This window comes from Onychomys torridus, chromosome 5 (assembly GCF_903995425.1).
Source record: "Onychomys torridus chromosome 5, mOncTor1.1, whole genome shotgun sequence".
Taxonomy (NCBI): Eukaryota; Metazoa; Chordata; class Mammalia; order Rodentia; family Cricetidae; genus Onychomys; species Onychomys torridus.
The window spans coordinates 128,308,453-128,323,578 of NC_050447.1; the positions used below are offsets into that span (position 1 = coordinate 128,308,453).

A 15,126-nucleotide genomic window follows, 5' to 3' on the forward strand; every position below is an offset into this window, starting at 1 on the left:
AGCTAAGGATTAGCAATTAACTCGAAGGAATCTTGGGGGTAAAGTTAATTTAGTGGGGGACCAGAGGAAGGGCAGCTAAAGTTCTAGGGACTTTGCCCTTGACCCGAGGGTATAAAGAGGAGGGCCTCAGTTCCTCCTTAGACTTCCCCAAGTCACGGAGCAGGAGCTGAGACTTAGAACTTCAAGGTAAGCCCAGGGCCCCCGTCCTTGAACCAGCCCATCACCCAGCTCTATGTGTTTCTCCCTCCTGCTCTCTATGACATCCCAATCCCAGCCCAGCCTGCTTGGCCCGACTCCATCCCCACCCTGAGCCCCTGCCCTGCTGTGGGACACTCTAGTCATAGCAGTACCTGTATTTGTCATAGCACCTGGTGGCCATTTCTATTCACTGAGAGATTACATCATCTGCAACTGTCTCCCTGCTAGATTTTCAACATCCCAAGGGCAATGGCTTTTTTTAGTTAGTGCGTGTTTTCTGTTACCACTGTACCAGCAGCTAACTCAGAACTTAGAAAATACTACACATTCAAGAAATGCTTGTTGGGACTGGGGATGTGGCTCAACATTGGAGTGCTTGCCTACTATGCTGAGGCCCTAGGTTCCATTTCCAGCACTGCAAAACCAAACAGCTACAAAACGGTGCTGAGTGGATGAAATGACGCTTGGATCTGTGACGAGCACCTCAGTGTGCATCTCTAGGTCTAGTGTCCGAGGATAGACTCACACACCCTAGGTTGAATGTCGTGTGGGTGTAGGTGTACAAGACACAGCAATTGTCAGCTTTGTTCTAACTGCTTGACACCTAGGACTCACCGTGGGTGCCCAGCATGATGTCCTATGGAGACAGAGTGGGGGGACCAGCTGTCTCCCCACTTCCAGTCCGTGGGAGACACATGGTGCACGGGGCAGCCTTTGCTTACGTTCCCAGTCCACAAGGTAAGTACTATCCCCTCATGGAGTCCTACTGGCCCGCAGGTGCCTACTTCCTTGTGAGGCAGCCATCCTTCTTCCTGTCTCTCCTGGGCTCCTGAGAGCTTTAGGAACTACTAATCAGCCTCCTTCCTCAGTCCTGCACAGGATTCCAGGGACATCCACCTATGCGTTCTCCAGTCTGAGCCCGGTGACCCTCACAGAGCACAGCTGTCCCTATGGAGAAGTCCTGGAATGTCATGACCCACTACCTGCCAAGCTGGCCCAGGAAGAGGAACAAAAGCCAGATGGGACAGGTTGTGGGGCAGCAGGGGCATGGTGGTCACTACCCTCATACCCTGCCCACTGTCCCCCACTGTCCTCATACCTGCTCCACCTCCAGAGCCCAGGCTGCCCCAGAAGCTGCGCCAGGTTGGCACAAAGCTCCTCAAGGTACCGCTGATGTTGAGCTTCCTGTACCTCTTTGTCTGCTCCCTGGACGTGCTCAGCTCCGCCTTCCAGCTAGCCGGAGGTAGGGCCCAGGTGGAGGAGGTCAGGGGAGGGGTTCAGAAGGACCTCAGATGATGCTGGCTTGTGTTCTGCAGGGAAGGTGGCTGGTGATATCTTCAAGGACAATGCCATCCTGTCCAACCCAGTGGCAGGGCTGGTAGTGGGGATTCTGGTGACAGTACTGGTTCAGAGCTCCAGCACCTCAACATCCATCATTGTCAGCATGGTCTCCTCTGGCTGTGAGTTGGCCCAACATGGCAGGGATAGAGCCAGGGGACTGGAGCTTCAGCAGGAGGGCAGGAGTGTGGATAGGAGGTTGAGGGGGGCAGATGACATGCTCCAGCATGTCCTTGAAAGCAGGCTAAGAGTTGAGCTAGGGTGTTCCAGGAACTGGGGAGAGTGGAAAGGGAGAACACAGCTCCATTCAGCCATGTAGTCACTCAGGAAAGTCTGTAAAAAAAACAAAAATTAAAAAAAAATAATAAATGATCACAAGCAGTGGTGGCACACGCCTTTAATCCCAGCACTCGGGAGGCAGAGCCAGGTGGATCTCTGTGAGTTCCAGGCCAGCCTGGTCTACAGTGAGTTCCAGAATAGCTAGGGCTACACAGAGAAATCCTATCTTGGATTTCTAACTAACTAAATAAATAAATACTCACACACATGTGATTTATCACAAAGATTGACCTTCACGATCATGTGGCTGGGTGTTCAAGTCTGACATTGACAGAGTGAGCAGTTTGGAAGGGCAGGCTAGGAAGTGATCAGAAACAGATCCTGTAGGCCACAAGTGAACTTTCCTCCTCCAGGAAGCTTCTGCTTTACATTGAGGCTCCTCTATCCCATTGTCCAGACCATCAAGAGCAGTCTTCTTTACCTGGGGCTAGGGAGTCTGGGTAAGAGTGCTTGCTACAGGTGTGAAGGCCTGGCTTTGAATTTCCAGAGCTCACACAAGAGGCTGGCATGGCTGCATATACCCCAGCGCTGGGGGCAGAGGCAGAATTTCTGGAGCTTCCAGCTGCCACCGAGCTCCAGGTTTAGCAAGAGATGCTGTCATGTGGTATAACAGTAGAGGGTGGTAAAGCAGGATGCCTGAGTTCTTCTAGCCTCCACTTTTTAGTATACACACACACACACACACAGACACAGAGAGAGAGAGAGAGAGAGAGAGAGAGAGAGAGAGAGAGAGAAGCACAAAATCTGCATTGTACAAGGTGTGAGTTCTTATAATGCACTCCCATGCACATGTTCATCCTGAATAGTGACTAGGTACACCCTGTGTAGTGTGTGCTCATCTTGTCACATGTGGATATGCTCACACACGTGTAAATACACAGCTCATGTACACTTGGACCTGTGAGGCTGAGTCTAGGAAGTCACGAGTATACTTGGAAAAGGCTGTCTGGGACGAGGACCCAAGTCACGGGCCTGGTAGGAGTTATTGTACGGCAGAGCCTTATGGCCACAACCCAACCATTTGAGAGGTCCCTCTTCTACCAGTGTTGGAGGTGAGCTCTGCCATTCCGATCATCATGGGCTCCAACATTGGAACCTCAGTCACCAACACCATCGTGGCCCTAATGCAGGCAGGGGACAGGACTGACTTCCGGCGGTGAGCTGGGGAAGGGGGGTGGGGGCTCACGCTTGTTGGGGAGAAGGCAGAACTGGGTGCCAGGTCCCAGCTTGGGCATACCCTGAGTCCAGCTGTCCTGCAATGTGGTGTCCCTGCTCAGGGCTTTTGCAGGTGCCACAGTGCATGACTGCTTTAACTGGCTGTCTGTTCTGGTCCTGCTGCCCCTGGAGGTTGCCACGGGCTACCTGCATCACGTCACCAGGCTCGTGGTTGCCTCCTTCAACATCCATGGTGGCCAAGATGCTCCTGACCTTCTCAAGGTCATCACAGAACCCTTCACAAAGCTCATCATCCAGGTGAGGGCAGGACCTGCCATGGGCTGGACAGATGCAGGATAGTAAGTGGTCCTACCTTGAGCTCTCTGTGTCATCTTACGCATAGCTGGACAAGTCTGTCATCACCAGCATTGCTGTGGGGGATGAGTCCCTGAGGAATCATAGCCTCATCCGGATTTGGTGCCACCCAGACCCACCAAAGGTGAGTTCCAGAGCCAAGCCTAGGTAAGATGACAATTGACTGTCTGTGCCATAGACCTCGGAAATCGTTTAGCTCAGGAAGAGCAGATAACATGGAATTTTCCGTCAGTATACCCAGGGCAAACATTGGTAACCCCTCCTAACTGCACACACTGCTTTAGGCAAATACCATCTGTACATTGGCATTGGCATGTAATTGATCTGGCCCAGTGGTCTTCTTTCTTTCCTTCTTCTCTTCTGTTCTTCCTTCCTTTCTTTTTTCTTATTTTCTCTCTTTTCTTTTCTTGTTTTGTTTTGTTTTCGAGACAGGGTTTCACTATGTAGCCCTGGCTGTCCTGGAACTCACTGTAGACCAGGCTGGCCTCAACCTCACAGAGATCTTCCTGTTTCTGCCTTCCGAGTACTAGGATTAAAGGTGTGTGCCACCACTAACCCCAGCTTGGCCCAGTGGTTTTCAGAGAGGGGTTGTTCCCCAGATTAACAGCATCAGTACTACCTGGGAACCTATTAAAAGTGTAAACAATACAGTCTAGAAGAAAATCCACTGCATTATAGCATTTTATATATATATGTATACACACACACACACACACACACACACACACACACACACACACACACACACATATATATATATATATATATATATATATATATATATATATATATATATATATATATATATACATCCTTCCTTCCTAGACCAATTGAATCAGAAAACCATCTCTGGGCATGGGCCCAGGTGCCTAGTCTCCAATTTGCCATTCAACTTTGTTCCTTGCTCAAGTTTGGAGACCATGGATTAAGCTCAGCTCTCTGGTTTCACAGCTACACAGGCTCAAAGAGGCTAAGAAACCTGCCCAGGCCACAGGGACGCGGGGCTGGTCACTCAGCTCTGCCGTGGTTGGGGCTTGAGCAACATAGAGAGGGTCGGGAAAAGTGCAGCAAGGATACCGAGAAACTTGGACCCTAGAATTCCAGCTGAGGAGCAGGACAGTGGCCGTCACGCTGGGGGGCCGTCACGCTGGGGGGCTGTCACGCTGGGGGGCTGTCACTCATGCTGGCAGGGGACTCTTTCACCAGGAGCCATGCATCCCTTGTCCTTCTGCACTGTCTCTGCTCCTTTTACTGCCCAGAATGAAATACTGCTTGGATTGGTTGGACATTCATGAAGCAGCCATTATGGTACAAGGCATAATAGCAAGGCGATTAGGAACAAAGGAGTAGGCAATTAGCATACTTTCTTACTCAGCCATAAAAGGGAAAATGCTTCATCCAAACTGTAATCTTCCAAATTTGCTTCTCCTTAATTATTACATACGAGAAATAACTCCACTTAAAAAAGCTACAGGGAAATCCAAAGTGCACAGCAGAGGCACGAGCCCATCCCCCACCTCCCCTCCTCTCACTGACGGCTGTTCCTATACCAGCACCCATAGAAAACACTCCATCACCTCACCCCGTGATGTTCCCTTCCACTCCAAGTGGCACACGGCACCAGCCATGCTCTTCTGGGAGTTCAAGGCATCTTGAAAACAAAAAGCCCACGTGGACCGCTTTGATGCTGGCATTGTGACCTGCCTAACACGTCAGCCACCTTCTCATGAGCTCCCTGGCACTTTCAGGAAAGCTCTGTGAGTCATTGCAGCCTCAGAATGCACGCTGTGGGTAGGAGAAGACAAATCACATACTGATCTAAAAAAAAAAAAGCCATGGAGAGATTTCCGGCCTGATGTCTGCAGGCAAGTCTCTACCTGTGCCCTGAACCTCCTCACCTACCCTAGTCCTGGGCAAGACCCGCCAGGTGGATGGTTTTACACAATGAAAACAGAAGCCTGGCATGTGAAGTAATTGCCTTGTTCCCTCAGCCAGGCCTGTCTTCCGGCGCTTTGCTGTTCCAGCCGCCACTTGCCAGAGCACCGTTTCAGGCCCTACGCTAGCAGGAAACCTTTCTGTAAGAGCAGGTTGTATTTCTTGGCTTGGAATATAAAGTCAGATTTGAGCCCCCTGCTCTCTGCCTCCCTCTGGGCCCGTCCCCTGCAGGAATGTGACCCGCACAGCTGCGTCCTGGGCTCTGGGCCGTGCTTTGGCGACTCTTCTTTCACTAACCTCCTCGACCTTGGCCGCAAAGTTTCTGATTTTTTTATTATTATTATTCATGGCCTCCAGCCTTTACCATACTGGGACTGAGCATTGGTCAAGCCAGTCTCCGGGGACCCATGCCACCCAGGACAGGATGGGAGCTTTCCTGACAGGGAAAGGACTGGCCATTTTGGTGTTTGAGATTTCTGGATGGTCAGTGACCTGGCATTGTCCTTGAAATTCCCTTCCTGTGAGTCACATTTGTGAACTGACAACTGTACCTGCCTGATTTAAACAGCATCTTTGGAGGACTGGCGACTGGGGACCCTGTTATACACCCCCATTCTGCAGATGGGAATCAGCCTCACTCAGAGAGGCACACAGGCTTCCTGTGTTATTGGTTCCTATAACGGAGGAAGGTCTCCATCCGGAGGGAATCCTCACTCCTCATTCAGAGCATCTCCCGGATGCTGGTCTAAAGCACCCCCCATCTGTATCTATTTTGCTTTCTGCCCATGATGCCACCAGACCACGCTGGACCCCTTCAGGGCTGATAGACTGAGCTGTTCTGAGAATCAGCCACCAGATGGTGCTGCTGGCCCAGAGTGTTTCTGTTTCCAGAAGAACAAAGGCCCTACAGCTACCATACCCCCAGAGGGGAAGCTATTGTCAAGCCCACATCCTGTGTGGTTCTTTCTCTCCTGAGGAAGGACTCTAGAAGTACCGCAGTCCTCCGGAACTTAATCAGGCCCTTCAGTTCCCAGAAGTGTCTCAATCTAGGGTGTCCCTGCAGACTTGTGAATACCAACTCTCTCTTCCAAGATGCTTCCCTTCCAACTAGCCTGTGGGGAGGAGAAGGCAGCATAGACTTCATGCTGTGGAGACGACTGAAGCCCAGATAGCTTAAGTGTGTGGCTCCACGCCACACAGTTGAGAATGGCTACCATGTGAGCCCAGGACTACGGAACACACATTTGTTGTTTTCCTTTAACATTTCCCCAGTCCCTTTCTATCCCTTCACTCCACCCCAGAGAGGATGGACGCCTTGGGAACACGGCCAGATCTGGGCCTCTGAGCTCTACTAACTAGGCCATGGTTCCCACCCTATCCTTTGCCCTGAAGATCTCCTCAGGGGGTGTTCTCTCCCTCCGTTCCTTCCTGCCATGCTTTACAGTGGGCCCTCTCTGTCACTCTTGCTGTCTCTACATTCCCCTCTTCACAGTCCCTGGCTTCCCTTCTGGCCCAGTTAAGGCCACACAATCCCAGGCAAGTCAAGGTTCCAGACCCCCATAGGAGAGTGGAGAGTGCAGCTCAGTAATGGAAGCATGTGATTAGCATGTGTGAGGTCTGGGTTCAAGGTTCAGTCCCCAGCACCAAACATACAAATAACACTCCAGATATCTCAGCCCTCAGCCTTGTCCTGCCCCTGACTCAGTCTACCCTAAGGTGGGAACTATGCCAGGCTCCTCATCCTCCTCTGGCCTCTATATGACCCACAAATCCCCTCCCTAGGAGGCCCCAGGATGCAGCTCAGAAAAAGCCAGGGAGGCACACATGTATCTGAGGAGGTCAGCTGCTTCCTAGAGCTTCCGGCTGGGAACCTCCCAGAAGGTCCACCAAATTCCTCCCACAAAGTGCCAGTATCCACAGGCATGTCTACAGGACTCTGCTCATGACCTAGGAGGTTAGTTATGTACCATGTGGGATGCCCAGTGAGACAGGGAGATGATCTCTCCTTTATCTGGAGGCTATGGTAAGACAGACCCTGAGGTGAGGAGTTGATGCATATTTTCTTCTTTGACCTTTATGTTTTTATTATTCCAATTTATTTTTCCCAAATATTTATTTATTTTTATGTCCATTGGTGTTTTGCCTGCATGTGTGTCTGTGTGAGGTGCCAGATCCCCTGGAACTGGAGTCACAGACAGTTGTGAGCAGCTATTTGAGTGCCAGGAATTGAACCTGTGACCTCTGGAAGAGCACCTTGTGTGTCATAACCATTGAGCCATCTCTCCAGCTGCCTATGATCCAGCTGTAAACAGGATCAGAGGTGGCTTGACTAGCCCCAGATACATACGGTATAAAAAGTGAGATTTGAACTCAGCAAACACCTGGCTCTCTCAACTAAACCCCATTCTCTACAGATCAAAAGTCATCCTCACTTCATTAGCCTGGTTTTGTTTCTTTTCTTTTTTAAATTTTATTTATTTTTATTTTATCTGCATTGGTGTTTTGCCTGCATGTATGTTTGTGTGAGGTGTCAGATCTTGGAGTTACAGACAGTCGTGAGCTGCCATGTGGGTGCTGAGAATTGAACCGAGTCTTCTGCGAGAGTTTTTGTTTCTTGTTATTTTGTTTTATTCTTGAGACAATTTTCACCCTGGTACAGGCTGGCCTTAAATTCACGGAAATCCCCCTGCCTCAGCTTCCCAAGTGTCCATCTGGATTTCTGTCCTATCAGATGATTCTATCCTACTTTCTTGCCTAGAGTCCAGGCCCCCGGGCTTGATGGCACCCCAGGCTTAGATTTAGTGACCTGAGAATAACAGCTGAGCACATTGCCCTGTTCAAGGAAGCACATCCTGATGTTAAAACCAGCTGCCTGGCCAGGCGGTGGTGGCGCATGCCTTTAATCCAGGAAAGGCGCAAAACTATACAGAGAAACCCTGTCTCTAAAAACAAAAAACAAACAAACAAAAACCAGCTTCCTGAAACAGACACTATCAGCATCACACTACGGGTTTTGCTTCCTTGTTTGGGGTGCTGCTCATGCAGACAAGGGGCTGTACCACTGGCCCGAGCCCCAGCCTGACATACATCCTCTAAATGACACATGGCTGAGGACAGAACCTAAAGACAACACACGGTCAGCACCCCGCCTGAACCCCACCCTCAGCTTCTCCACAGCCACGCCCACTCTGCTTCCTTCTGTCAAGACAGCATGGTTCTAGGGCACCAACCCAAAGAGTCAGGAATCTGGGTTCCCTTTTCAACAACTCCTGATCCAATGAAGCTACAGACTGATAATCTACAGACTGAAGGAATGTTTCTGCTGACCTGGAAACCAAGTACCTAGAACTTGAAAATGTGTCTCTTTAGGCCTAGAGACACAGACCTGTGAATTCCAAGTACTTGGGAGGCTGAGGCAGGAGGATGGCAAGTCCAAGGCTTACCTGGACAATTTAGTGAGACCCCCGTCTCAAAATGAAAAATGTAATGAGCACTTGGGATGTAGCTCAGTGGTGGATTTTTGCATAATATTCATAGGTGTCAAAGATCAATCCATAGGACTGAAAACAAAATTCTCAGAGTATAGATACATGCACAGGGATTGGAGAATTTTACCTAAACCCCCAGAATTGTGGTTTCTCCTATAGAACTAGGCAGCTAGGCCATGCTAGGATGTATCCCTGGTTGGTGAAGGGCCTGGAGCTAAAATAGCTGCTGTCTCTACAGATCCGCCATCTGTGCATGCAACTTGGCTCATAAGTCATGTCACCTGCCTGACCTCTGACCCCCTCAATCTGGGGGTTTGACCCACACTTTACTCACAGTAGGTCCAGAAAGAAGAAATGGTGGGGGGTAGACACTGCTGTCACCTACTCTCCTTCCACTTGGATCCCCCCAAGGGCAAGGAATTGAGTCAAGGCAGAATGGAGCTTGGGCTAAGTGAGCTTTAGGGGGATCATGGGGCAGGTACTGAGGAACTGGTAAGAACAGATGGGGATACATGCCACTGAGAGGTGGGTGAGCCAAGACAAGGAGCTACTACTACTCTGGTGATTGGGGGTCCCCACTGGTCCCATGGATTGCCAGGTCAGGGAAGTGATGGGGTAGAATATATACAAGGCCACATTCTTACCACATTCCAGAGTGGTGAGGATTTCAACATCATCTTTTCTCCGGAGATTAGCTCAGAGCAGGCATGCAGCATGCTCCTGATCTCAGAGCCCAAGCGCATTTCCAGTGCCCCCATTGCTCCCAAGCCTCCCTCTTAGCTCCACCCAGGCTGTGCTTTCAAGATTCTCTAAGTCACTTTATTCTGAATTTAGGCTCCCGCTTCTATGTCCAGGACAGAGGCCAACATCAGCCTTGCAAATACCACCATGGAGAAATGTAAGTATTTACCGGCTATCTACTGTGTCCAGTTCTAGGAAAGAAGCTGACTTCTGGGCTTAGTCACTGCTGCAGAGGCTCAAGGAACTTGATGTGGAGTCAAGCTCGAAGCCTGGTGGGGTGGAAAGGTGGGAAATGGGGTGTAGTGGTGAACACTGAACAGTCTGATGCCACCCTTTTAGGCAACCATATCTTTGTGGACACGGGGCTGCCTGACTTGGCCGTGGGGCTCATTCTGCTGGCTGGCTCCCTGGTGGTCCTGTGCAGTTGTCTTATTCTCCTTGTCAAGATGCTCAACTCTCTGCTCAAGGGCCAAGTGGCCAATGTCATCCAGAAGGTCATCAATACGGGTGAGCTGGGGGAAGGCTGTTGACCAGGGTGGGGCCCAGATGAGGTCTTTCAGGTATTGTTAAATCCACCCCTATTGTCTTTGAGCCTCAGTTTCCCCGAGGTGAATCCAGAAGGGGTGGGACAAGGTCATCTTGGAGGCTCCTGGGATGCTGACAGCCAGAAACTGGGGCTGTTTCTAGCAGAGAGGCATCCTTAGATGCCACTGTTTTGTTTGTTCTGGATTTTTGTTTTGTTTTGTTTTTTTGAGACAGGGTTTCTCTGTGTAGTTTTGGTGCCTGCCTTGGAACTCGCTCTGTAGACCAGGCTGGCCTCAAACTCCGACATCCTCCTGGCTCTGCCTCCCAAGTGTTGGGATTAAAGGTGTGCACCACCGCTGCCCAGCTGTTCTAGATTTTTTGTAAAGACATGGTCTCATGTAGCCCATGATGCCCTAGACCTTACCATGTGACCTAGGCTGTCTAAGGACTTATGATGTTCTTGCTTTGACATCTCAAGTGCTGGGATTACAGCTGTGCATGACCAAGTCTAGCTAAAAGCCTCTGTTTAACTGACAAGTGGACATTAAGCCCTTTCTGTGTGCCACGGGGTACAGAAGTAAGGCAAACAGAGATGAATCCTGGTCCCTGGATCTCAGAATTGTGATCCACAACATAGGCAACTCATAGAACCATAGAACAAGGCAACTGGACCATGCTGGGCTGTGTCCCAAATGGTGACAATGGTGTAGAGTAAGTAACTATTATCCCTATAGGCCTACCACGTCCTCATGCAACCTGGGTGGGCCCATCATATCAGTCCCCAACCAGACCTGTGTCTGTCTGAGCCTTCCTCAGGGAGCCCCTTAGTTTAGTCCCAGTAGATGAGGAAGGAAGGAATACATTTGAAGATAGGGCAAGGTGACTGCCAGGGGGACAGAAAAACAGCAACAGGACAGAATACAGAAGAGAGTGTTCCTACGGGTGGTCAGAGGTCTCTCTGAGGAGGAGGCACCTGAGCCAGCAGAGACCTGAATAAGGAGTCAAATTCGGACAAAGGGGCCAGATGTGGTGGCACCTGCTTGTCATCCCAGAAATATAGGCAGAAGGATTTTGAGACTAGCTTAGGCTCTACAGAGACAAGGTTTCTTTGTGTAGCCCTGGCTATCTTGAACTCAGTACATCAGGCTGGATTTGAATTCACAGAGATCTGCTGGCCTCTGCCTCCCAAGTACTGGGATTAGAGGTATGAGCCACCACTACCCAGCAACTTTTTTAGGGGATGTCTCATTATGTACTCTTAGCTAGCCTGGAACTCGCTATGTATACCAGGCTGGCCTTGAACTCAGAAATTCGCTTGTCTCTGACTCCAGAGTGCTGGGATTAAAACCATGCATCACCAAGCTCTATCAAAATAAACTTAGAGGAGGGCTGGAGAACTGCGTGGTTCTGTGTTTGTTCTACAAGCCTGAGAACCAGAGTTGTATCTCCACAACCCACAGAAAAAGCCAGAGGTGGGGTGCATGCCTGTACTATCAGTGCTGTGAGGTAGAGACAGGGGATCCCTGTATGGCCAGCCAGCCAGCCACGCACTTGATAAGCACTATCGGGAGACCTTGTCTCAAAAAATAAGACAGAGATAAAGACACCCCAAATCGAGCTCTGGCTTCCACACACAGGGAAACAAAATGAATGCAATGAAAGCTCATAACTATAAACCCTGTACTTCGAAGGCTGAGGCAGGGGGATTAATGGGAGCTTGAGAAAAACCTGGACTAGGTACAGAGTGAGACTTTTTCACTGCTCCCTCCCACAAAAAGCCCTCCACATAATTGAGGAAAACCTGGACGAGGTACAGAGTGAGACTTTCTCACTGCTCCCTCCCACAAAAAGCCCTCCACATAAAACAAGCAGTAGATGGATAGTAATGTTGCTCAGTGGTGAAGCATTTGCCCAGCAAACTTGAGGCTCAGGGGTCTATCACCAACACTGATAATAAGAGAAACCTATGTAGATGAAAGGCATTCTGGGTGAGAGGGCCAGCAAGTTCAAAGCCTGGAGACAGCAGCAATCGCAGCAGGTTTGGGACAGAGAGGGGTGGCTGGCAGCACCTTGAGAGGAGCAGACCAAGTCTAGAACTGACAGACACAGCAGCTCTAGGGGCCTCTGGACCCTGCTCAGAGCCACTGCTTTACTGATGGGTGCATCTGCAGGACTTGGGGCAGAGGGATGGCATCATTTAATTTTCATCTTAAACTACATTTTGGGCTTTTGAGTTATTATACTGGCACTGGGGAGTCCCACATGACAGATGTGGGGATAAGGGAAGCCCACATGACAGAAGTGGGGGTTAGGGAGGCCCATGAGTCTTAGGAGTAGGAAAAGCAAGGGAGGTCAGGAAGGGCTTTCTAGCAAGGAGGTGACTCCTGGGGGCAGGGGGAGTGGATACAGTTGACACCCTCCCTCTGTGGGATCCTGATCTGCAGATTCAGTCAGTCACGAATCAAAAACATCTCAAAAAAACAATTGCATCTGTCTTGAAGCAGAATTTTGTCATTTTTTCTTGAATAAGCATAACAAATATTTACAATTTTACAATGTTTTTGTTTGCTTGTTTTGTTGTTTTGAGACAGAGTCTCACAATGCAGCCCCAGCTGGTATGGAACTCACTATGTAGAGCAGGCTGGCCTCGAACTCATAGAGATCCACCTATGATTGTTTTATACATGTAACAATCACTTTATTCTGTGTGTTTGGGTGTGTGCACATGCGCACACTGGGGCACATGGGAAGGTCTGATGACAACTTGCATGAGTTGTCTCTCCTTCTACCATGTATATCCCAGAACTGAACTCAGGTTGGGAGGCTCAGCGACAAGAGCCTTCTTCCCTCGGCCATTTCGGCAGTCACGGCCTTTCCTTCTGTCCGGTGTGATAAATCATCTAGATGTGACAAGACAAAGCATGCTGCAGCATGGGTACTGGCCCTAGGCAGATGCTTGACGATGTTGTAGGAGCACACTTAGATGTTGGTGTCCATGGTGTCCTTGACCGGATCCCCTGGATTTAGATACTAGAGTATCATAGGCAGAACCCAGGGTAAAGGCACAGCAGAGCACAACAGACCGAGTAAGAAAGTGTTTTGATCACAAGAGCAAGCCGGGCAAGTGAAAGCTGTTAAGGGCAAGCAGGGGACCAGCTAGATTCTCACGGGGCAACTACTACCCAAGGACCTCCTCAAAGAGCAAGTGCCTGCTCTCCCAAGGCCTCTCATTGACATGGCTTACTGTGAATTTGGGTTCTTTTCAGACTTTCCAACCCCCTTCACCTGGGTCACAGGCTACTTTGCCATGGTCGTTGGTGCCAGCATGACCTTCGTGGTCCAGAGCAGTTCTGTGTTCACCTCAGCCATCACCCCACTCATTGGTGAGTGCCCGCGTCCAGCAATGGGCAGCAGTGGGCTGGGGGAGGTTGTACGTGTGTGCTCAGGAAGGAGCTAGAAAAGAACGACATACCCTCTGCCCACCAGGCCTGGGTGTGATCAGCATTGAGCGTGCCTACCCTCTCACACTGGGCTCCAACATTGGCACCACCACAACAGCCATCCTGGCAGCACTGGCCAGCCCCAAGGAGAAGCTATCAAGCTCCTTTCAGGTACTTGGAGAAGAATGGGCTGTCTGTAGTAGAAGGCTGGGGTCTAGGCCCAATGAAGGATGTGGCAGCATATAACCAATGTCCATCGCCTGCTAAGGTCCCCCACTCCTCCCATTGGAAGGCACTCTGGACAGAATAGACTTAATTCCACTCTCCAGACCTTGGTGTCTAATGGTGATCCAATGCTGTGCTCTATCAGTAAACAGCAGCAAGTCAGGGTCACACTGTGACAGGCAATGTGCTTTCAGAGAGGCCTGACCCAGGCGGGGGGGGGGGGGGGTGATCAAGAATGAATGGAATTGGGGGTGGTGAGCAGATGCCAAAGGGGGGTTGGTCTAGAAGCAGAATAGCTGACAAGATGCTAACCAATTAAAAGCCCAGAACAGGCAAGCCAGAGACTTTTTTAATGGCTGCTGAAGTCAGGCATGGTAGTCGATGCCTGGAATCCCCAGCACTTGGCAGGAAAACCGCCAAAGGCTCAAGCCTGGTCCACATAGATCTTTGCTGCTGGGCTGTAGCTGAGGAACTCATGAGAGAGTGGTCAGTAAGCCACAGGTGGAGCATTCAGGGCCATTGTCCTTTACTGAGTAGTCCAGCAACACAGTATTTTTTAATAGTCAGTCTGGAGTGATCTGGAGTCACATTGTCCTGAAGAGGTTTTTCTGTTATAGCCCTTCACTTGGGAGTGCATCCTCACTTCAGCCCCTCTGCATTCTCCTCTGCAGATTGCCCTCTGCCACTTCTTCTTCAACATCTCGGGCATCTTGCTGTGGTACCCACTGCCCTGCACACGCCTGCCCATCCGCATGGCCAAGGCACTGGGCAAACGCACCGCCAAGTACCGCTGGTTCGCCGTCCTTTACCTCCTCGTGTGCTTCCTGCTTTTGCCTTCCCTGGTGTTTGGCATTTCCATGGCAGGCTGGCAGGCTATGGTCGGTGTGGGCACACCCTTTGGGGCCCTGCTGGCCTTTGTGGTGCTTGTGAATGTCCTGCAGAGCCGAAGTCCTGGGCACCTACCCAAGTGGCTGCAGACATGGGACTTCCTGCCCCGATGGATGCACTCTTTGCAGCCCCTGGATGGCCTTATCACACGAGCCACCTTGTGCTATGCCAGGCCTGAGCCCCGTTCACCCCAACTTCCCCCTAGAGTCTTCCTGGAGGAGCTTCCCCCTGCCACGCCCTCTCCTCGCCTTGCTCTGCCTGCTCACCACAATGCCACCCGTCTTTAGGCTGCAGGCCCAGCAGGGAACAGTGTTTTTATGGAGCCCAAAGTAGAAGGGCAGAGGAGTGTGTGTGCATGTTTGTAGAGGGACATCAGTTGAGGTTCATGATTCTGTGCCACCCTTGGGTCCCTGTCCATATGTAGGGCCATAGTGATGTGGGCTTTTGTAATTAAGAGGCAGTGTGCACAAATACATGTG

General features: G+C 50.5%; 1 protein-coding gene across 1 annotated transcript; it reads left to right on the forward strand.

Annotated features, from left to right (window-relative positions):
• The first annotated feature begins 827 nt into the window (after positions 1-827).
• Slc34a1 (solute carrier family 34 member 1) lies at positions 828-14,934 on the forward strand. The gene is made up of 12 exons (XM_036189009.1): positions 828-936; positions 1,068-1,226; positions 1,313-1,441; positions 1,515-1,658; positions 2,920-3,031; positions 3,153-3,348; positions 3,434-3,529; positions 9,663-9,726; positions 9,909-10,076; positions 13,361-13,477; positions 13,581-13,705; positions 14,431-14,934. Exons 1-12 carry the CDS (start codon positions 828-830, stop codon positions 14,932-14,934), a joined length of 1,923 nt encoding a protein of 640 aa, XP_036044902.1.
• The last annotated feature ends 192 nt before the right edge of the window (positions 14,935-15,126 follow it).